A 24,566-nucleotide genomic window follows, 5' to 3' on the forward strand; every position below is an offset into this window, starting at 1 on the left:
AGGAACTGGAGTTTCTCATCTTTGTCCTCACTAAACAGCTGCCAAGCCAGGCTTCTGGCTCGTATGCCAGAGTTTCTGATTACCACATGCATTAGGAAGAGCTTCAGATTTAGGACTAGCTTAGACAAATTAATTTTTTCCCAGAAGGGCCATAATTCTGAAATAGAGCTGATCGTTCCCATTTGGTAGAGAAGCTCTTGGACGCTGTGAGCTGCTGCATATAACACACTCAGTATTTAAACTGACATGCAAAAGTTAAATATTCATTTATAATCTTCACACAGTGGACCCTCCTCGCTCGGTGCTAAGGAATGTTAATTTTTTCATGGCCCCTTCAGACCAGCTGCAAATGATGACTGATGATCCCTGCCTGAGTTTACTCACCACAGTGGCAAGCTTCCCTATTCCACTCTAGTTGCAGAGGAGACGTTTTAAAACACAGAACATTAATTTATATCACTATTCATCTCCAGACACCCTTACCACCCACTTCCATGACTTCAGCTTTCAGCATTGAATTCTGCATTGCATTTCACACAATGCAGTCGTCCCCATCAACTCTGGCCTTCATTTTATGTCATTTGTTTTGAGTCTAGTATCCTTGAATCCTCTATGCAAAGATCTCATGCATGATATATCATTGAGTCATAGTTAAGCTAGTGGAAAAATAGGGTGATGTTTTATAAATTCATGCTGTAAATAAAGATCCAGATGCCCTGATAAAGACGGCAACGCTGATGGTGCGCGACCAAGCCTTTGTTGATCACCTCGGATAAGTCGCCGTTTCTGGCGTGGATTTTGGCCATGCTCTCGAGCCAGGTCCTCCGCAGCTCGGGGGTGCTCGCATAGGAGTTGGCCAGGCTGTACTGCAGGTCCACCAGCATCTCCGGGTCCTTCTCATGCTCCTTCATCTGAGCCGTGGCCATCAAAACAGTCCTTATGCGTTTAGTCAAGTCTTTGACTTCTGCTGGGAAATTGCTATTCTTTGGAAAAGAGAGAGACTGGGTCACTATATGTTTATAATTAGTAAGTTAACTTATGTCAAATTATGCCATTAATCATGGCGTGGCACCACAGTTTGGTGCATTCTATATGTCTTTCGTAAATGTGTGCATTCTACATTGGTGCATTCTGTGTACTAGGATTGTGGTCATTGAAAGATACAAATGGGGCGGCGCCTGTGGCTCAGAGTGGGGACCCGGCCCCATATGCTGAGGGTGGCAGGGTTGAACCCAGCCCTGGCTGAACTGCAACAAAAAAATAGCCGGGCGTTGTGGCGGGTGCCTGTAGTCCCAGCTGCTCGGGAGGCTGAGGCAAGAGAATTGCGTAAGCCCAAGAGTTAGAGGTTGCTGTGAGCCGTGTGACGCCACGGCACTCTACCCGAGGGGTACACTGAGACTCTGTCTCTACAAAAAAAAAAAAAAAAAAGAAAGATACAAATGCCAGCAGGCTCTATTCTTCTGTCTTCTGGCCACCTCTTTCTAGTAAAACATGTAATTATATTATTCTTGAGGTCTCCCCTTCCTGACTCTGGCTCATGGGGATTAAATGGATGTGACACTGGCCTGGCCAATGATATTCCTTTATTCCCCAGGTCACAGTGATTGGTTTAGGGATGAATTTGTGATACAAACTTGGATCAAACAGATTCAGTTATGGGACTTTAATGGGAAGATCAAACCAGGTGATTTTACTGCTCATAAGATATTACTAGTGTCCTCAGAATTTCTCAGAGCAAGGCCATGGAGAGAGCCTCCTTGTAAAAGAAGTAAACAAAGAGGAAAGTTGAACTGAGAAACAATGAGGGAAAACAGAGGCAGGGGATCTGAGAGCACTATTTTAACCCCTGAATCTAGCCACGATTAAACCCTGGCGTTAACCTTGGACTTTTCAGCATATTGACTGAAGGAGAAGTCTTCAGAAAGTGCTGAAAGAAAGATGAATAGTTTTTCCCCCAAATGGGGTTAGGAATGAATCACTGTATATCTGGATATTTATGGTCCATCTCCTTGCTAGAAACAATTCAACCATACATCTTGAAAATCCTACTCCACAGGTCATACACTGAAAGTGTAAGTGCTGACTTAAATTCAAACAAGTGAATTCAATATAAGTACTCAAAGTCTGAATAAACAAAATACAGAATCCCTATATTTTTATATCTTACACAAAGAATCTGCTTCAGTATTTTTTTTCTAGTGCTTTAGGAAAATCCTACAAAGCATATCTTACTTTCATTTGCTTGTCTCCATTGGCAAAATTATTGGCAATCGCGAGGGAATGCTGAAACCGCGGGCCTCCAATCCCAGCATCTGCTATTAACTGACTTACAGCCTTGATGAGCTGGAAGAGAAAAGAGAAATGAACCCTCCCAAAAGAGAAATAAGAAATAGAATTTTAAAAGAAATCCTCTGTATTGGATGAATGTGTTGTAAATATCCCCTGTATGTCCAATTAACGACGTCTTTATGTATTAACTCTTCAGAAGCCACATAATTCAGGGTGCTTCCTGCAATCTTAAATACCTAAGAAGGGGTGCAGGAATCTGGGAATCTTGGGATACCTTGAAGAAATTACATAATGTGTTTGGAATTTGGTGAGGTTCGGCTTCCTGGAGGTAACCCTGGTTTCCTAAGTTATCTACTCTCGTCCCTGGCAGAAGAAAGGGAAGTGGATTTATGGCTTCTGCCCAGCTGCGGTCCTATTATAAACCAGGACTGAGTGGCCGGGCATCTTTAAGGAGGACGTTGGTGGAGCACTTGGTCACTGGTTGCCCTGGGGACAGCAGCTTTAATCACTGCTGACACAGGCAGTGGTTTTCACAACAGCATTAATGACAGTTGGCAGCTCTTACTTGCAAGTGTGACCGGACAATTGACTTCTGCTTGTTAAATTCAAAATTCTTCCTCATGAAAAAGTACAGCAGTGCTGAGGCTTCCGTCTGAGTTGACCGTGACCTGTGGTTACAGCACTTTAAGACTTCATAGCAGAACGATCCACAGAGGTCGGCGGGCCCCTGGAAGAATGCTGAAGGGAACTGCAGGGATGGGAGAACAGTGGGGTGAGCCGCATTGTCAGGGCACTCTGTCCCTGCTCATAGGGTGCAATTCCTTAGAACGAAACCCTTCTTCTTCTTCTTTTTTTTTTTTTAAATCTAGTCTTCTTTTTTCCCATTTGCAAGTGAGGAGGATATAATTTTATTTACTAAAGTCTATGTTAGTATTTCTTGTTTCTTCTTAGAAACAATTATTCTCTACTTTGTAAGAGAGTACAGAATGAGTGTGTCAATGATTGATGACAATCCCAGACCACCACGTGAGAGCTCTGACACGATCTCAGTTCCCCTGACATTGTGAACATCACAAGTGTTATTCACAGGCATTCTCAAAGGCAGTGGCTGTATCCACTTTAATGTGGAACCTCTAATTCGGCAGGGATGGACTTTACAGTTCTGACATGAATTTTGCCTAACTCTATGCCACAAACACTGAAAACTCAAACAACTGGTGGCTAGATGCTAATTGATTCCTTTTTGGTATCCAATCAGACACATTGTCAAGGCTATAAAGTCATTCTGAGACCAGGAATCAATGTTTAGGAAAACCAAAATCAAAGAAAGCGAAACTTACGAGGCACGGATTACTACGTGGGCAATGTCACCCTTACCTGAGCTTTCAGTGGGGACTGGGAGCTCCTTACCTTGCACACAAACAGTCTCAAGGAGGCGAACACATGCTTCAGTGCTGTGGCTGACTGGTTGACTTGAAAAAAGAGCATGTAGGTATCAAAGACCCTTTTCATCAAGGAATTTTGACAGTCAGATTGTTGGAGTTGTCTCTGGAAATTCAGCACAGATGTTGTTCAGGACAAATGAAAGAATATCCTCATGCTTTGAAAAAATATTAATTGTGAACCTACCATAAGGTAGGTACAACTCTAGGTGCTGGAAATAAAGTATAGGAAACTTCCATAGCAGTGGTTGAAAAAACATGACTAAATAAATTATAATTGGATGATATGATAAAAAGTAATTGCTTTTGGGGTAGGATTACTTTGGCAGGGGGGTCAGCAAAGACCTCTCAAATGGAGGAGCTGATAGTCCTTTATGGATAGAAGACCAATTTGACTAATTTGTGCACCTCTAAAGCTGCTGTGCATGTTTGCATCTGAAGCTTGGTGCGGACATAGCTGTCACGTCTCCTGGCTAGTAAGTGGAATGGCTCAAGGAGCCTCCCCTGGTGAGATCTGGGAGGACTGTCCCAGGAGGGGGAAACAGCTTGTACAAGGGCCTTGAGTTGGAGAAACTTGTCGATTTAGGGTTTTGGGGACAAGAGCAGAGTAGTAAGGTGTGGTAAGTGGGGTCAGGAGAGAGTCAGGAAATGAGTTCATGAACAAACAGGTCCTCCAAGGTATTAGCAAAGCCTTTGAAAGGTGTGCGATTCAAGTGACGTTTTCATTGAGCAATAAAGAATCAAAATATAGTTTTCTCTCTCTCTAATACCATGCTGACCTTTCACCTCAAAGCAGGACTTTCTTGGAGTAATCATGCTGTTGTGTGCAGAGACTTTAGTCAATGGCTCCAGCTTTTCCTGGCTCAGTTCTTAATGTACTGACCTGGGTGTGTAAGTTCATTTGGTTGAGCTGCAAATGTTTTTAATAGTTTTTCTGAAGTGTAATTGACACACAATAAATTGCACATATGCAGTGCATGTGGTTTGGGTAAGTTTGACTGGCGTAGACCCATGAAACTGTCCCTACAGTCAAGGTGATGAACACAAGCATCACTCCCAGAAGTTTTAAATGCCCTTCTGTGACCCTTTTTTCCTACCATTCCTCCACATCCCTAGGCAACCACCGATTTGCTGTTTCTATAGTTTGCATTTTCTAAAATTTTATATAAATAGAATAGTAAAGTATATAGTCTTGTTTTTATGTATTTATTTATTTGCAGGGGAGGTTTGGTTTGGTTCTTGAGATTCATCTGTGTTGTAGCCTGTATCAGGAGTTTGTTCCTTTTTACTGCTGAATAGTATTCTCTTGTATGGATATAAGACAAATTTTAAAAATTCATGTACCTGTCAATAGATATTTGGGTTGTTTTCATTTTTTTTTTACTGTTAAAAATAAGGCTGCTATGCAAATTTGTATGTGAAGCTTGGTGTGGACATATACTTTCACGTCTCCTTAGTATTAGAATGGCTGGTCATAGGACAGGTTTTCAGAAATTGCCACACTGTTTTTCATACTGTTTTTACCATTTTGCCTTCCTACCCTCGGTGAATGAGAGTTTTAGCTTCTCCACATCTTTGTTCACCAAAACTTGGTAGGCTCAGTCTTTTTAATTTTATTCGCTCCAATAGGTATGTAATGAGATCACTTCATCATAGCTATACAAATGATAAATAAACACCTCAAAATGTGCTCAACATTGTTAGTTTTGTGGACCTAGTTGTAAGTTTAACACATAGCACAATTTATCTCTCCCTTTTCTATTGAAAATGAACCCAATCCCATTTTCATTCATCCCAGCTTGCCTGACAGGACAGCAGAAAAAGTTTAAAAGGTGGACTGTATGTGCAACTGTGAAATACACATGGGTGCCTCTCAAGTGAGCGCTAGTCAACTGGTGATAAAACCCGAACCTCATCTTTAACATGTTTTCCTCTCACTTTTAACTCATGTAACATTAACTGATTTCATAAATCATTTAAAAAACATGTTCTCCACTTCATCTAACTTCTCTAACTCCCGTTTAGCAGAAAGTGCTAGGATGATATTCACCTGGTGAACCTGAGTGAAGAGGGACAGTAGGTCCAGTATGGTGAGGCAAACCTCGGTAGCCACATTGGCCTCCGTGTCCACGTGGTGCACGATGTCGATTTCATTGGAGTTGCCTGCAAAATACAAAGTAAAATGTGCACAATGTCCAAGGCAATTCTTTGCACCTTATAAAGGATTAACTTCTATTCTACTATATCCAACATTTACTGTTATTTTGATTAATAATTACTTAAGCCAAAGTACTTTTGTTTGCTACATTTTCTCACTGGCTGAATTAAAAACACTAGCCAGAGTCTTTAGTATGTGCGCCCTTTGCACAGGCCAGCTGCAGGGTTTCTATTCTTTCTTGCTTCTTTTCCTCTAATTTGGCCATTGACGAGGTCATAGTGCTTTCATAACCAGGCTGTTTCAAGTTCTGTGCTTCCTGGCTGACAGACCAATGTATAGTCTCAGTGGCCAGTCTTTGTGCCCCCTTGCAGAAAAACAAAGTGTATGTATAGGTTAAGGCATATCCCTTCAAACGAAGGACTGTGGGCCATGTGACTATAATTCTAGCAATTACATACCACAATACACAGATCATTTTTTCCTTATTTATAAGCTAGAATGGTGTATCTCTGGATCCATTCAAGATGCCACTCTTCACTGCTTTGGGACATGGGCAACTTCATCCTTTCTTACAGAATGAACAGTAATAAGCTGGTTGAGAGAAGCCCCAATAACCCATGTGATAGCAACATTCACATCTTTCCAGGGAAGCTGTGCTAAGCGTACGACACTGAGGGTTTATCTTTCCATAAGGAAGAGCACTACAGGTTTTAAAACTCACTCCCTGGTGACGCCTTCCTCTAAGAACCATTCCTGGGCACACAGCAAACCTTAAAAGCAGCGGCTTCATTGGCACAACAACATTCCTTTCATTTCTTAAACATTATGATGCATTTCACGTCCTACTCGCACCTAGAGAAAAACTCGTAACCGTCTTCTTCCTGATCTTTCTGGTTACTTACTGGTCATGGAGTTGTCTAACATCTGCAAGAGTTTGGGGTTAGAAAGTGCATTTTTGCCTCGAATTATAGGTAAAGTTTGTGATCTGTGCTGCTTCTGTCCTTCGTGACTGGAAGCAGTGTGCATCCTGAAAATTAAGTGAGAAAAGTGGTTAATGTGATTTGGGGATGTTAAATCCAAATGCCTATTCAAATATTCTACATTGAGTCAAATATCAAAAAAATTCAAACAGAGACTTTTAATTAAAAACATTAATTATAGGTGACACGACGAAAGAGACTTTCTAAAGTACTTTTGGAGAAATTTTATTTAAGCCAAAATAGGGTTCAGAAGGATAATATACAGGAATAACAAATATTCAAATTAAATCTATTCAAGCGTATTAATTATTATTTAATGAAATGATGGGAATCCATGAACATTCAATTGGCTATTGGCTGATCAGAAAGGCACAGTGGCAGACGATAAACACAATGTACCGCATAACCCATACGCATCAAATGATCTTTAAAGAGGTAAAGCAGAAAATATGGTCTAAAACAACTCTTGCTTCGCTGTCTTTGTATTTGGAAATCCTTCCTGATTTATCATTTTGTCTGTGTTATGTCCCTAGAGGGGCTGACACCGGTTCATCATGGGGAAGTAGGTACTTGGGAGTCCTGTGTGCTTCCAGCTGCTACCTCTGGGGGGCAGCAACCTGCAATGACTCATTCAACACCTGGTGGCCCTTCCAGCTGGGAAATGAGCTGCTGTTACTATGGAAGTAGGAATTCTTCTTATTTCTGGCTTTAACATTGGAACAAGGATATAGGGTGATAATTCTGAGACTATTGCTGTCATATAAACTCTAAAAATACTTCTGTGAGGAAAGTGGCAATGTACCCAGAAGAGTCAAGCCTGAAACTCAGGCAGTGGTATGCTCCTTGTCACACTCCTCAGGGATTACTCAGTTCTGGCTGACTCAGGGGTCTGGAAGGGAGATTTGTCTTTGGCTTTCAGCAGCCGGGGCAGCCAGGGTCATGCCTGAAACTAGAGAGAGTAATGAGTCTGGGACGTATGGCCTGGACCTTCAGGACCGGTTTACTGTGAGGTTTTGAATCTACTTAATTCTGGAATTTGTGGAGGAAAAGCCCAGAGTTTTAGGAGGCAAGGGGCAGAAATTTCAGACATTTCACGAGGAAACTGAAATCTTACCCACCAAACATCTACAGAACTCCACTGACCTCGAGTGGGTTGCTATTATTAAATGTGAAAATTAATTTTGTACTGTCCTCTATTCTACTACCATTTGCAAAACATGCCCTATCTCTCTCTCTCTCTCTCTCTATATATATATATAGATATATATATATTCACTTACTTTTTCACAATAGGGAAATTTCAAAGTGTCCCCATGGATAGAAGCAAATTTTATCGGCTATATATCACGTTCATAGTTCTCTGTAACACTCTTATAAAAATATTCATATTACATATTATGATACCTCTGGGAAAAATAAATCAAACCAAGGAAAATTTTAGCAAAGCATTTATTTAGTAGGCTCTGGGAGCTTTGTGGTAGGATTTCAGGGCAAATGTCTCCCACTGGGTGGGCTAGTGAAGAATGACTCCGTGTCTTACATCCCAGTTAAATCAGTCCAATGACCAGGAAATGCAAAGTGAGTTTGGGGCACCATCTATGCTCCCTCACTGTCTTTGCTCCTTTAAAAAGCAATCTTACAAGGGTACATGTGAAATTTACTAAATGTAGAATATAAATGTCTTAATACTATAACTAAGAAAATGCCGTGAAGGCTATGTTAACTAGTTTGATGAAAATGTTTCAGATTGTATATAAACCCAGCACATCGTACCCCATGATCGCATGATCACATTAATGTACACAGCTATGATTTAATAAAAAAAGAAAAAAAATTTCAGCTTTATGAATATTGCTAAAATATTACAATTACTAAAAAGGATAGGGAGACAAGATCCTACATTTGGGTGAGTCCCTAGGAGAGGACCATCAAAAGAAGAATATCTTGGAATCATGTCCACCTTCCAAGTTTAATTATATGGAAAATACTCAATAACATTCATTCTATGCCAAGTACTACGCTCTAAGTGCACATGAGTTAAGTATAAACCTTATTTAGTCTTTCTAAACTAGTGGAGCAGAGAATGAAGTACCTAAGAAATATTCTAGATAAACATATAGCTACTTACAATATGAATTTGGTTTTTACATATATATATGTAATGTGTGTGTATCTATCCTCACATATGCACGCAAGTGTGCACACGCACACACACACGCACACACACATATATATATATATACAGTACATAAAATTTTAAATACCAAGCAAATGTGGCATTACCATTGTGGCAAGAGACCCGAATTTTGGCAGGAAGGATTGGACCCTTTGAGAGTTCCATTATTCTGGGTGGACTGCACAAATTTAAATGCAGCAGCAATTTTTCTGTAAAGAAAACAGGAGTTTTAATCATAGCTTAGCATTTGTAATTTATATATAAAAAATGTATTGTATCTGTCCAAGCAATTACTGAACCATGAAATACTCCATGTATTATGAATCAGTGAAAAATAAAATCCTGTGTTTATTTTGGACACGAGGAACTGGGATTTAGTGAGGGTGATGTGGACCTTGTTGTCGCTCATAAGAAAACGATGACACTGCAAAGTTATTCTAGATTATTTTCTTTTTAGTTCACTGAAAATGCTTTCTTAAATAGGTATCTTCTAAGTTGCAGTTATACAAATGATGAATAAATCAGTTTAGAAGATACCAAAAGTGGGGTTTTCTTTTAAAAATGTGTGTTTTGTTCTTTTCTCCCTAGGAAGACTTTATGTATTCCTAAATCTCACATGGGTATTGGACAACCTTCAAACTTCTATGTCTAATGTGAAGTTAACCTAACAATGTTTATTTGCATTTTAAGATTTCTAACACTTGAGTCTAATCTGATATGTTACCACCTCACTTCATGCTTTTTAAAAGACAAGATTAACTGATTGGGATTTAAAATTATTACCTGATTATATTGCGTTTTCCTAGGTATCTGAAATTTTGAAGACAAACACTAGAAAGGGAAAAGAAAGTAACATCTAATCATTCATACCCTTTTATTTGTACAAACTGTTCACTTCAGTATGTTGATAGAAAAATGTTAAATTTTCCTTAAAAATTTTAAGTATTGCCATTGATAATTGACTATTATGGCCTCTTGAAATGAAGGATGGTATAGTAAACTATTTGGAAGTTTCCAGAAAAACGTGTTATCTAATCAGCTCTAAAACTTACTCTAAGATGCTGAAGAAGTCGGACACCTCTGGACTGGGTGCTCTCTGCCAGTAGGCAATCAGAGTCTCTGAAAGAAAATGCCACATAGCATGAGACTCTGAATTTCAAAGTTTTCTTTTTTTTTAAATTAACTTTGAGAGTGTTCTCATTACCCTCTGAAATTGTTTTCATGATGTGAAGAAAACACATAAGGAGACTTCTGGTTTCTGCTTGATCTAACTTGTCAAACCGAAGAGTTGAGCCAATCAGAGACAAGGGCCTTGGGATCTAGGAATTAAAGAACCAATTAGGATTGAGCGGGAGTGAGCGATGACTGACGTGTTGTGACGAGATCACTAATTTTGGGAGGGGAGACATACTTTCTCACAGTTGTCTGTCTTCTCACTGCTCTTCTCATTGGTGCTCGGGTTGGAGTCAAGACTTGCTAAGGAGGCTCTGGAATCAGCATGGTTTACTGTAGAAATAGCTATTGATGAAAATGCTGTAAACATAAGCCACAGCACACACATGGAAATGAGATGTATGGGTACAAAAACAAACAAAAGCTCAAATGATCAACTAAAAAGACATTGATTATTGAGGTGGCTGAACTGTTGTGATACTTCAACATAATAAGAGTCTGGGACTGGCATGAAAGATCTGCAACATTTTCCATGTATTAAAATGGCCAGTAAGGACTTAAAATCTGGACCATTATAAACAGAAATAAACAAAGTAAAGCTAGTTCCTTTGATTTCTTAAATGCTTTTTAAAGGGAAGATAGCTCTTGTTTTAAAAAATGCTTTAATGAAAGTGGATAAAGATACTTTTGGGGAAGGAGCTTTCAACTTTTGACAGTTTATGAGAAATTAAGATGAATTTCCCAAATAGTTCTTAAAAATAATCTTTGAAGTTGAAAAGCTATTATATTTTAAGAGGCTATGTACAATGAAAATCAAAGGCTGTTTCCAGAATGAAGTAATTTGATAACATCTGAGTAGATTGTTCCTTAAGTCAAGTAAAATGAACAGTAAGTAGAAAAAAAAATGTCACTGGTGGACATTTAAACACGTAAAAAAGAGTCTTTGGTTGTATAAATGTAGTATACTTTGCCAGACAGATTATGCCAACGGAGTAAAAGGCACAATGATATACAATGTGGACATGGATGAGAGTTAAACACAAGAGTTCTCAGAAGATCTCAATTACCTGCTATGGAATTTAAAACATCTTTAGAAAATGAGGTATCCACAGAGTTTGCGTGTTTCATCGCTGTCTGGGTCTGAAAAGCTCCACTGGTGCTTAGATCATCTCTAGACCCCTGTATTCAAAGACAAGAAGGGGCTCATGGGAATCATGATATTCCAACATTGTAAACCCACATATGCTTCATTACACTTTCAATTAGATGATATTTAATTAGATCTTTTATATTCCTGCAAAGGTTTTCTGCTAAAGCAGGCAGTGAAATGAGTAGAGTCAAAACCATCCTTAGTTGCAAGTTGATGACTTCTGTGATTTATTTTCAATGATGCAGTAGACTCAAGCTTTTAGATGTGTACCAAATGGCTGGAATAGTGATTTATGGATTTATGGACTACATTATTGATTATATATCATTGTTATTATGGGCTACTTTGTATTACTCTTCCTATTAATAACAACTAGATTTTAAATATTTATTATGTGCCAGGCTCCATGATAAAAGTGTCTACCACATAATTTAGTCCTCACAAGCATCCTGTGATGAAGGTATTTTATCCCATTTTATAAATAAGGAAATGGAGGCTTGAAGAGACTGGATAACTGATCTAAAGTCACCTGGATAGTAACTGATCCTGCTGGCATTTGAATGAAGTGAAAAAAAAAAATTCCCAAGGCATGGGCTTCTAAATTCTGGATGGTGATACCTTCCAAGGTGACTGTATTCAGTGTTAATACATCTGGGATTTGGGCAGAGGCATGAGATCTGCAGCGGGTAGTTGTGTCGTCAATATGGCGGCTTAGTGGAGGAAGGATTAGAAACAGGCCACTCTGGGGCTGTGATGATAAATGAGGCTCTTGGCTATGCTGACACCAGGTAGGTATGAAGAGAAAGGGGTGGGGGAAAGGTTTATACTGAGACTGAGGAAGGAGCCACAGAGGGACCTGTAAAGGCTGGAAAACTTGGGAAGCGATGCAGAGGACAGAAGGAAAATCAAAACAAAATGCTGCAAGATGGACCAGGCAGAAGGCTAAAGTGACTGATCTAGAACAATGGACCTTGATCCCTAGCAAAAAGTGTTTAATTCTAGTTTGCTCACAGATAAGGGAAATGGATTGTCCAGGGAAAAACTATAAAAGAAGACACATTCTTTATTAAAATGGAAATTTGCAATGCTGTGCAGACTTACCTGATTAGATGTATTGACAGTGAACGGGTAGAGGTCCTTCAGATAAATCCTCGGCATGTTGTCCAGCAGCATGCCGTACAGGGGCATGTACAAGCTCGCAATCTGGGCCTGCTTTCTCTAGTGAAAAAGGAGCCAAAAGAAATGACTCACATAAAAATCAATGGGCTCGGTGGTTTGCTATGCATTTAATGCAGCGAGCCATGAAACGGTGTTAAGGGATGGGAAAAGGGGAGACGACTTACTGGTTCTCTATATCGATCATCAAAGGAGTGCTTGGCCATTAGATTTTTTAGGACAGCTAAAGCTAAGTGCCTGATATCTTGGTCTTCCTGTAGGGCAAAGCCAACTTCTCGGAGCAGAATTCCAATTAAGAAGTGTTTGTGGCAAAATTCATTCGTGACTGAATACTCAGGCATATCTTGTGAGGGAAGAACAGAAATCACGTCATTGAAAATAAAATCATCGCTTTGTAATTGAGACAGATAGATCAAACGATTGCTATAAACTTCCTTGACCAGTAGGAGGGATTCAGTAATAGAGTCTCGCTCCAGAGATGAGGTGGGTTGCATCCTCAGAGAGTGTTCAGGAAATTAGGGGAATATTCTGTATTTGCAGATTTCACAAGCACAAATACAATGTCAGCTGTTAAATTCCACAAAAATAACATGTTTACAGGATGACAAGAGTTGAGAGTAGGAAAACCTATTACGTCCTTGGAGGAATCAGGGAACGTTACAGGCAAGAATATCTCAACACGAGCCTTAGGAAATGCTCAAAGATTGGAGGTGCAGGTACCTGTGAGAGCAGCTGGAGGGAGCAAAGGGAGGACAGGTGACTGGAGAAGATGCAGTAGGGGTTTTGATATCACAGAGGTCTGAGAACACATGTTGTGAGGGAGGCACAGGTATATCAGGGTCAATAAACACAGTGGCGGAGAGAGGACAGTGGGAATGAAGGCACGAGTCATGGTTTGGAGATAGATGATAGAAACGTTAGCACAAATGCCTTAAGCTTTCTCTGCCATGTGCCTTTAATTCTGTGAAAAATGTTGAGACACTAACTGCTTTGACTTATCAATACATATGGTGGCGGGATGTAAATGAATTAGATGCTAGGGAGATGTGGAGTGAGGGATAGAATGCAGGAGATTGTAAAAATGTGGGGAGAGGGACGGGTGAGGAGAGGGGGTCTGGGTTGGGGTAGCAGCGGAGGCCGAGTAGCAGAAGTGAAATCGCTAGGAAGAGTTGCCTTAAGGATCTGAGGGAGCAAGGAGTAAAGACAGGCACAGGGGTCTGCAAGATTGTAAGCCTGAATTACGGAGAAAGGACTAAAAAATTCCTGGCACATCATGCACTGTGCTTTGTAACCGTAACTCTATCTCTCTTTTTTTTTTTTTTTTTTCAGTTTTTGGCCAGGGCTGGGTTTGAACCTGCCACCTCCATCATATGGGGCAGGCGCCCTACTTCTTGAGTCACAGGCACCACCTGTAACTATAACTCTTCATGCTAGCACCTAGGAAAATTGGGGAAAAGGTCCCTGATGTTGGTACTGGCCATGGTCTCATGAACATGGGCTCAAAAACACAGACAACAAACGCAAAAATAAACAATGGGACACTATCGAATTAAGTTTTTGAACAGCAAAGGAAACAAGATACAGCATAAAAAGGTAACCTATAGATTGAGAGAACATACTTTCAAAGCATATGTAGATATAGGACCATGTTGAAAATATATAAGGAACTCATAAAATTCAAGAGCAAAAAATAAAAAAACCCTCAAACAAAACTAATAAGCCCATTAAAAAAACGGCAAAGGACCTGAATAGACATTTTTTCAAAGAAGGTACATAAATGGGAAACAGGTATATGAAAAAGTGCTCTATGTCACTAAAAATCAGGGAAATGCAAATCAAAAATTACAACAAGCTAACAACTCGTACCAGTTGGATGGCTGTTATTAGACAGACAAATGGTCAGTGAGGGTGTGGAAAAAAGGGAGCCTGTGTACACTGTTGGTGATATTATAAATTGATAGGCATTATGGAAAATAGTCTAAAGGGTCCTCAAAAACGAAAAATAGAGCTGTCATATGATCTCGCAATCCAATTTGACATAAGTTATCTTAATGAGATACCTGCATGCTACATTATTTACAATAGCCAAGCTACGGAAACAATGTAAGTGACCATCCATGATGAATAATAAAGAGAAGGTGGTGTCCAGAGGGAGCCAGAAACATGTATACACATGTTAAGAAAGGAAAAAACTGTATCAAAATTATAATAGTAAATACCGAAAACATTTGTTATCGTTTATCTCTTGTAATTGCAGAAATCAAATGTGACTTGATTTATACAGTTTCAATATAGATTTTTTTCCTTCTTAAAATGTGTATACATTTTGGGGTGCCCTCTGTATACATATGGTGGATTATTATTTGGCCATAGAAAGGGAGGAAATCTTGCTGTTTGCAACAACACAGGTGAGCATGGTGCTAATGGATGTCAGCCAAACACAAAAAGACAAACACCGCATGATCTCAGTCCGTATGTGGGATCTGAAAAGGTCAAACGCATAGAGGCAGAGTAGAAATGTGGTGGCCAGGGGCTGGGGAATGGGAGAAATGGGGACATTTTGGTTGAAGTGTACAAACTTTCAGTTATAAGATGAATAAATTATGGAGATCAATATATACAGCCTGGGAATGATGGTTAATGATGCTCAATTCTGTATCTAGGAGGGCAGATCTTAGTTGTTCTCAGCATCCAAACACAAAAGATAGTAACTACATGAGGTGATATGTTAGCTCGATTGTGGTAATTACATCACAATGTGTACTGATATTAAAACATCACGTCAAACATAGACAATTTTAATTTATCAATTATACCTCAACAAAGCTGGGGAGAAATGGTAGTAATATCCCCACATATAGAACATATGTCGTATGCCAGCATTAAACTAAGCACTTAATTTTTGTGTCATTTATTATTTCTTCTTCTTCTTAAGACAGAGTATCATTCTGTTGCCCTGGCTAGAGTGCTATGGTGTCCTTGTAGCTCACAGCAACCTCAAACTCCTGGGCTCAAGTGATCCTCCTGCCTCAGCCTCCTGAGTAACTGGACTATAGGCTCCTGCCACAATGCCCAGCTAATTTTTCTATTTTTAGTAGAGTCAGGGTCTCAGTCTTGCTCAGGCTGGTCTTCTCTTGCTCAGGCTGGTCTGGAACTCCTGATCTTAAGTGATCCTCCCACCTCCGCCTCCCAGAGTGCTAGAATTACAGGTGTGAGCTACCGTGCCTGACTAAGCTAAGCACTTCATACGCAGCATCCATTTATTTTCAGGACAACCCATCAGGGAGGTATGACTAGTATCATGAGCTACTAGGATACTCCGGCTCATAACTAACCAATAGCAAATTAAACATATTGAGTTTTTGAGTCTATGAAGACTGCCCTGAATGTGAAAATTCAGGAATGTGGAAGATCAGGAAACTAAATTCAGAGCACTTCAGGTTAAATGCGTTTCTCGTTGAGTTACATTGAGGAGCCAATAGAAGAGAAGAGAACTTCTTTTTTTTTTGGAAGGGAGAAGGGTCCCACTCTGTCACCTGCCATCCAGGCTGAGCATGGTGGCTTGATCATAAGTCACTGCACGCTCCAACTCCTGAGCTCAAGCGATCCTCCTACTTCAGCCTCCCAGAGCAGTGAGGACTACCTGTCTGTGACATCATCCCCAGCTACATTTTAAATTTTTTTTGTAGAGGAGGGGTCTTGCCCAGGCTGGTCAGAAAAAACTTTTAAGGTTCTATCTGTGACCAGAGCAAAGGTTTTCCCAGACTATTTTATTAGTAAAATAAACTTATACTAGTAACTTCAATCTTAAAAAGAGAAGTCAAACTAGCTTGTGGTTTAGAAAAGAAACATCCCACGTAAAGCTAGCTATATTGAACAAGCATGTTACTATATGCATATATAGCTAGGAATTGTATTTATTATACACACTAAGGAAATATCAGATACTTTGAGAAATTAAAACACGTTCAACCTCTGGAGAATAAAATATGGAAGAACTGAAGTTAGGCAATTACCAAATTATCTGTGATAAGAAAAGAATTGTCAACTCTTTGAGTATTTTGACTACATAAATGACCATTTTTTAGCATCTGGATGGTGGATACTTGTAGTATCTATACTTATCAATATGATTTGGTTATGAGGTGGTTGTTAATGCTAATATAAACATTAATATAAAAGGCAATATAAAATCTCCTTATTTACCTGATGCATGTAACTCTTGGGTTGATTCTGAAGGTGTCAAAGGATCTAATTTAAGGTAAATAAACAAAAACGTTCAGATACATATGGACTCAGATACACAGATATTCATTAACTATGTGTAACTTACCCTGAACAATTAAAATACATTTTTAAAAAATGTGAGTTTCTTTAATATTTCCATTTTCCAAGAATTCTTTACATTGTTTGTTTCCCTAAGAAAAGAAGGTCACAAACAGAACTATTCTAATTCTTAGCCTTCTACTTGAGTGCCTATCTTCTGTCAGCAGTATGTCTGCTATGACACATAGTTTTATGTTCACTGTTTATAGCATCAGATCAACAAAGACACTGCCAGGCTTTTTTATACACTATTGACTATCAGGGAACAATTGGAATCCAAAGGACCACATTTTTATTAGACCGAAGAAGTTAACAATAAAAATTTGCTCCTTCTGCGTATCTCCTCTAGCTTGTGTAACCTACAACAACGTGGCACTATTTTATAAAATAAAAGCAAATCCAAAACAAACAAAATACAGACCTAAAAATGCTACTGTGCAATATGTAATTTCTACAAAAATTTCCTCCTAAATCAGAAAAAGAATGGAATAATGTATGTAGGTGGTATTTAAGACTGACGCGGCAAAACTTTCATAGTCTTGATAGTGGAATTTCCCCTCTTTTTTCCTCTAAAATACTAATGCCATCTATAATAGGTATAGATTCCTCTGCCATCTTAGTTTCTAATTTCATAAATATTAAAACTGTGCCTTGTGCATAGTTTACTCACTGCTTAGAAGTATTTCAAATTCTTTTTTTTAAGTAAATCAATTTATTCAATGTAGAATCCACAATTACATGATTATTATAATACATATTTATTTTGTGTATAATCCAAACACTTCCTAAATTTTCTGGATTTTATCCATAAACCATGACATCAACAATCATTTTAGTATTTTCTTCTTTGCATCCTGACGTTTGATCAGTTCCTGATGTCTAGATGGGTAGGGCTCATTCTCTATCATAATCCTCCTTATGTATACATATAAATATATTTTTAATTTACAGAAGTAATAAATGCAAATATTTCCTATAGACTATTTATACTATAGTTAAGTATAGTAAACAAAATGTGAAGCCCCATTCCTTCCCACACACCCAGCCTTTCCTCTCTGGGCCCAGAAAATCAAGTGTTTAGGACATTGCATTTCCCTCCCTTCTTTCTAAGGTACCATTTTTATTTATTCAACTCATTTTGAGGAACTATATTTTAACATAATTACACACATTTAATTGATAATTTTTAATGAATTTATATTCACAAAGTATAACTTTTCCTCCCTGTAATTTTATGTCTCAAAATCAAAGGAATGCTGTCTCTTGGAGCCAATGAGGTGAAATACCGTATGGCTGTAGGTTAAAATTCTTTGATTTCCAACCACCACGTTTATAACTATGTTGACCTTCACTTTAATGAAAAGGGGAAACAGATAAAAATTGTGAAATATAGAGCTGTGTTCATTAACACATGTCAACAACTTCTTCTGCATTTTTAATCACATTACCTGGGTCAGATACCCAGATACCCATACCTTAGTTTTACACAAAAGAAATAGGAAGCAATAACAAACAAAAGGCAAAAAACAAAAAGCAAACATCATCTCAGATGATGTAGAATGGTATGATGTGACAACTCTAGTCAATCAAAATACCTGCTCCCCCCACCCCCCCACCCCCCCGGGAAACAAATGTGTTCACTTTATAGGAACAGATAAAAATTCTGGGATTATTATTACCTGGTATGTTTGCTGATCTTATGGGGAGACACAAAGGAATAAAGTGTTCGTGTTGACAGACTTCTTGAAGAAAATCAAATTTATATTGGCATAAGGTCTGAAAGAGAGGCAAATGAAATGAATGTTATTTACACACTGAGAAAGTTAATAAAAACAAAACACCCTCCTTCTCCCTGAACTTGACTCTTATTCTTAAAAAGAAGTAGTTACTGAGCTTTGGTGTGACCACTGGGTAATTGTTAAGTTTAAAGGATGTTGCCCCCTCTAAACGGATACATGTAGCTAGGTTCCTTATTCTGAAGATTAGTCAAGGCCTCCTCAGGAAATAATCCTATTCGTAGCCTACACAGAGCATCCGGGACATAAGATTTGACTGTGCCATACTTTTAGCTTCTTTTAGCATATATATGACACATACATATTCTGAAAAAAATCCTGCCATGCCACCGATGCTAAGCTCTCTCAAAAACTACACTCACATCTTAAAACAGATGACTACAATCAGGTCCTAAGATGCAGAGCTAAAGAAGGCAATGTGTGTGTCATCTAAAATTAGAGTTGAAATCTGTATGGCCCTTGTTCTCAGGGTACATTATTTAATTACATTTTCTTCTCTGCCTTTGCAATTAGGCCTTTCTTCTCAGTCATGTTTGGATTTGGTCAGTGACAGAGGGAGTCCAGGCATAATCTAAGTCTATTGTAATACACCTGCCGAGAACAACCATGTCAGTCAGAACAATTAGCACGTTCATAACCGTCCTGGGCTCACTCTTATGCTTGTTAATAATTCTGTCTTAAGACTAAGTTAGACTGTCATCATTACGCTCAGTAATAACAGCTCAAAAAATAAATTACTAACATGTCCCATTTCCTCAGATGATGTAGAATGGTATGATGTGGCAACTCTAGTCAATCATTTAAAATACTGTTATTTCAAACAAGGGTAGTATTTGAACAAAATCCTTTGTACATCAAAGTGGGACAGGAACATAAGTAAATTATGTAGTAATTATTTTACACCGGGAACATTCTGTTTGGTCTTTGGAAAAATACATAATTTAATTCTGAAAATTTCACGCATGAAAGGAGCAGGAATGAAGAACATCCTTTCAAAAACAATATTGAGAGAGAGAATTGGATTTTCAAAACCAAACGACATATAATCTTGTAACTCCTCTGGTCAAAAGATCTTTGGCAGATCTCTACTGCCAAATAATGTCCAGGCTTCTGAGCAGCCCGTGAGAGACTGCCAGAATGCCATGATTTATTTTTGGCCTCTCTACTTCATTGTGTTTTCCAAACAGCTAATTTCCCCTTGGGTTGATCACACACTTTCTCTACGGAATGTAATTCAAAAGCAGAGTGTGAAGAAGGAGAAAAGGTTCTGGCTGATTCATTTAAGCAGAAGCAGCACCCTGGCCAAAGGGTCCTTCATTTCTGACTATAGTCAGACCCTGTAAAACCAAATTTTGGTTAGCAATGGACCACCTATAAAGTGGTGGTACCATAAGATCATAAAGATGTATCCAGGTGTGTGTAAGACACTGTATGCCACTTGCCCAAGGATGAACCTGTCTCACGGTGAATTTCTCAGGACATATCCCCACCATTAAGTGACGCATGACTATTCCTGGCTCCGAAAGTGCTTAGCTCTTGCTCTTTACAAACCCTGGTTCTCCAGCTGCCTCACCAATGCTATTTACTCTGAATAGTCTTCCAATAAATTCCCCTTTGCTCCAGTTGGTGTCAATTTCTGTTGCTTGCAACCCCAAAAACCTTAACCAGTGAAACTTTCATGATTTGGTCTGTTTCCAGTCTTAATTCTCTCCAGTGTATGTCATTCCAAAGTTCTGTGGCTCTCAAACTTGAGAGTGAGTAAGAAATCATATGAAAGCCCTGTTCAAACATAATTTTGGATCCCACTGGAAGCAGCTCAATTCCCTGGTGATACTAACGGGCTGGTCTAGGAAACACACTTTGAGAACCAGATGGAGTTCTCTCTCCGTCTCTCTGACATATGCAGCTTTTGGGTAGGGTGATCAATTGTCCCCTTTTGCCCAGGACTTAAAGGCTTCCATGGAGGTGGGACTTTTGGTACTAAAACCAAGACAGGCCAGGTAAAACTGGACAGTAGTAATTGCAGCTAAAAAGAGCCATTCACCACTTACAGGAAACAGAAATGAAACGCGAACACTTTCATTGCCCTCTCCTTGGTTCCTATTAAGGACCAAGGTGAGAGTTACTCAGCAGATGAACCATGAAAAGGCTGCCTGTTTTGGGTATAGAAATCATTTTTTTCTGATACAGAGAATGGATAGGTTAATGTTTCAGGCAGGTAGATACAGAGACCAGTTTATTAATTTATAATGTCATAGTTTAGAAAACAATCACTCCCCTGGCTCTTACCTTGAGCTCACCAGAGGAGAACATGCTGATGTAATTGTTGACCATTTTAAACACAAATCCTCGGTCCATGAACGTGAGGCAGCGCTGGAACACCCAAAATACTGAATTCAGACATGTTCATTTGAAGTGTCATTAAAGATGTTAGAAGTTATAATTGAAAATATTGAAGTAAAATAACATGCAACTAAATGTGTTGTAGAATAAGTGTTTAAAAAAAATCTTTAAAATACCTTTAAGCATTCACCATTCACCCATAGTGGCAACTAATTAAAATTCTAGATATAAGGTACAAATCAGAATGTGAGAAGCCTTTATTTATCAGTTTTATAAAACATCACTTGGAGCTTTGAAATGAAATATTATAGCTCTTTGCTTTTCTGTAGAAAGATTTTGCTTTTACTTGTCTATTTTTTTGTATTTGTTTATCAGTTGGTTACATTTTATTATTGTTTTTAGTTACTTGAGTCCAAGGTTGCTCAGGTGGAGATGTACTTCTGAACCATATTGGGGAGCATAGGGGGTGAGAGAGGTGGGTCAGGGAAGCCTTTGAAATCTCTTTGGTCCCTCTCAACAGAGAGCTCTTCTGTTCATCCCAGGAAGCCTGAATTTGAAGCATGGAGAGAGGAGACCCTAAGATTTCTATAGTGAGTTGCTCACTCTCTTTCTTAGTCTGTACAGTATGTACAAATTTTCTTTATTGTAAAGTGTGTGCTCAATACTAATATGAAGCCAGTAGATGATCTACTACACACCTACATAGGAGAGAAACTCAAATTCATTCAAGGTGGGAGGTGGGGGAAACAACGGAGTGGGCAGAGGGAAGAAGGATGGGGGTGCTCCCACTTAATGGGCACAATGTTAGGGTGTATGACACACTTCCTGGGGGCAGGACACAATTATAAGCGGCACTTTACCTAACAAATGCAAACACTGTAACCTAATTTTACCTCAATTAACCTGAAACAATGAAAAAACTTAAAAGAAATTGCCTTATTAGGTTCAACTTTGCTCTTATTTAGCAAAGAACAGAAAAACATTTTTTTTCTTTACTGTAATAAGGAGAGCCTTACATTGTCGGTAGGTTTGGAGGAGCACTGGTTGTCTCTTTCCAAAAGATTGATGTCCATGTAACTAGCAAACAAGTTGCAGTGGCCAAGGACTTCACTGGAAAGGTGAGAAGTAGGAGGCAGGGACCATATTACTAATGTAGAATCTTGGGAAGACACCATGGGCGACCTCCTCCTGTAGCACATTGCATAGGGGGCCCGTTGCTGTGGTGTGAGTTTCACTCCTGTCCCCAGGGGAGTGAGTTCACATACTAGTTGGGAAGCTTTGTAGCTAGGGTATAGCGCTTCTTTTTCTTATCCAACGAATCCAGGATGGTTCATACAATAGTTTTGCATTTCTTGTTCAATTTCACTTGCAATTCTCTTCTCACAGAAAGGACTAGACATAACATTTTGCTCTAGGTCATATGCCAAGTGGAAAGTCTCCCTCTGAAATATTCCCATGTATAGACTAGACCCAGAGCTATTTTTCTCTAATGATGTTCTTCCGTGTGTTACATCATTTATGTTTTTGTTTTGTTTTTCCTTTCAATTTTTATTTGTTTTCTTCAGAGTTTTTTAAATGTACCTGTTCATCACTGTGTTAGTATATTGCTTCATTTATGTTTATTTCCAATATGAATTTTAGTTCTTTCAATAACTCTTCATTTAGCAAAAGGTAAATGGCTTCTGTGTCCCTCTTTTCTTGTAGAATATCTTTCAGCATAGATGTGGAGCCATGTGGGGAGGGGAGAGGAAAAGAGGGACTTCCCAGCCTTCTGCACTGTGCTGGCCCCTAGCAGGTGCATTCAGTATCCCGGGCTCTCCGTTTGCAGGAGGGAGTCCCAGCTTGGGCACCTTTAAGAATATCCCCAGCACAGAGTTCTCCATCCAGAAGGTCTATACAGTCTCCTTCCTGATCTCATCTTGTACAGAAAGGAAGAACATCTGCAAGCACATTTGTGGGCTCTAGGAACTTCCCAAAAGAACAGGAGAAAAGCATCCCTGGGAAAGGTGAAGGGGTCTGACTCCATGCAGCAGGGCTGGTGAGTCCTGTCATGGAATCCAGAATAAGGATGGCACTGCCATGGCCCAGAGGCTACAGTGGCTACTCTGCAGACCAGACCTGTGAGCTTTTGAAGGAGGCCTGTCTCCAGCATCCACCAGTGGGGACATGGAGAAGTGGCTGTGTTGGAATGGAAAGGAACTCAAAGGAACAGAACTAATTTTGACATATATCCAAAGAGCCAGAAGAGTCAACTTGAGGCTTCTTGAGTTTGAAGAAAGACCAGAAGGTCTTTCTCTTATCCTCCTTCCAAAGGGCAATGAAGGGAAAAGGGGTCATTCCTAGGCTATAAGATCACAGAGGACACCCTGTCCCTGGGAAAATCTCTCTTTTAGGTCCAGTTTCATTGCGTAAGTCCCTCCTGTCACAGGCACTCTGGAATGGGTCCATTCCAGCATCTTCTTGACCCCTGGTGCAGCTGCTGGTCTGCTCATCATTGAAGGCTGGAGAAGGCGCCTCTGATTTTGTTTTAGGACAATTTATATTAATCTTTTATATTAATAGAAAATAAATTATAGCAGGCTTTGGTAAACTATAGCACATGAACTAAATATGGCCCAAGTTTTGTAAATAAAGTTTTATTAAAACACAGCCACATCCAATTATTTACATACCGTGTATGGTGAATTATGTGTGGCTGTTTTGTGCTGTAATACCCAAGTTGAGTAGTTGGGAGACTATATGGATTACAAAGCTGAAAATAGTTATTTGGTCCTTTACAGAAAAAGGTTGCAGACTTCTGATTTAGAGGATAATGTACATGCTACAGAACTTCTTCTCAATTTGGTTTAACAGCCAAAAGGCCAAATAGTCTAAATTACATGCAAAAAATATATCATAACGAAAATATGATTTATTTCACCAATTGTGATAGCAATGAGAATTTTATTCTATAATTGGTTTAGTGATAGATTAGGAACATCTAAATAGTGAAACCACCACATAAATGTCTTTGTATTTTCCTTATATATTTTACGAAGTCACTGCTGCCACTATTTTCTTTTTCACCTTGGACATTTTCCTCTGCCTCTGTGTTAGTCATTAGCTCATGAAACACCAGTTCCAGCTTTTGCACAGATGAGCTCTAAGGAAAACAATCATCTATTTCCAAAGCACAGAATATTTAAGCCAAATAGAGTCGATACGAAGTTTTCCCTTTCCAGAGACTCGCTTATCCATCCTTCTTTGATGTTTAGAGAGAAATGTCACAGATGTTTCTCTGAACATATTTTGCTAACAAACCAAATCTCTCTTATATTCGATGATTTCCCAATGGTTTTTCAGAAGCTAGTTGAAATAAAGCAGTGATTAGTCAGGTGAATGAGCTAAAAAATATGGCTGTCAGTGCAGGAAAATAAAAATCGGAATGAACCTGCCTTTGCTACCATGTTGGTATTCTGCCTCACAGAAAGAGTATCTAAACAGGTATGGTTAGTAAGTAGAGTTGTGATCCAGATTAGCAGCAAATAAATAAATAAATAAATAAAAAATAAAAAAAT

At 39.0% G+C, this 24,566-nt stretch overlaps 1 protein-coding gene across 10 annotated transcripts in view; it reads right to left on the reverse strand.

The window, feature by feature from the left end:
• Positions 1 to 24,566, reverse strand: part of DOCK10 (dedicator of cytokinesis 10) — a 277,597-nt gene that overhangs the window by 25,412 nt on the left and 227,619 nt on the right. For 7 of the 10 annotated variants that reach the window (XM_053597597.1, XM_053597595.1, XM_053597593.1 and 4 more), the window contains exons 29-45: positions 20,956 to 21,039; positions 18,550 to 18,646; positions 16,751 to 16,795; positions 12,712 to 12,887; positions 12,470 to 12,586; positions 11,286 to 11,397; positions 10,457 to 10,578; positions 10,250 to 10,364; positions 10,098 to 10,164; positions 9,829 to 9,876; positions 9,153 to 9,254; positions 6,792 to 6,916; positions 5,782 to 5,894; positions 3,700 to 3,837; positions 2,855 to 3,037; positions 2,233 to 2,343; positions 768 to 983 (exon numbers count right to left, since the gene is read on the reverse strand). In XM_053597597.1, the coding sequence (XP_053453572.1) occupies positions 768 to 983; positions 2,233 to 2,343; positions 2,855 to 3,037; positions 3,700 to 3,837; positions 5,782 to 5,894; positions 6,792 to 6,916; positions 9,153 to 9,254; positions 9,829 to 9,876; positions 10,098 to 10,164; positions 10,250 to 10,364; positions 10,457 to 10,578; positions 11,286 to 11,397; positions 12,470 to 12,586; positions 12,712 to 12,887; positions 16,751 to 16,795; positions 18,550 to 18,646; positions 20,956 to 21,039 (1,971 nt within the window). The remainder of the gene's footprint in view (positions 1 to 767; positions 984 to 2,232; positions 2,344 to 2,854; positions 3,038 to 3,699; positions 3,838 to 5,781; positions 5,895 to 6,791; positions 6,917 to 9,152; positions 9,255 to 9,828; positions 9,877 to 10,097; positions 10,165 to 10,249; positions 10,365 to 10,456; positions 10,579 to 11,285; positions 11,398 to 12,469; positions 12,587 to 12,711; positions 12,888 to 16,750; positions 16,796 to 18,549; positions 18,647 to 20,955; positions 21,040 to 24,566) is intronic. The other 3 variants (XM_053597600.1, XM_053597594.1, XM_053597592.1) reach the window with 2 other exon arrangements.

Source organism: Nycticebus coucang, chromosome 7, assembly GCF_027406575.1.
Source record: "Nycticebus coucang isolate mNycCou1 chromosome 7, mNycCou1.pri, whole genome shotgun sequence".
In the NCBI taxonomy this organism is placed as follows: Eukaryota; Metazoa; Chordata; class Mammalia; order Primates; family Lorisidae; genus Nycticebus; species Nycticebus coucang.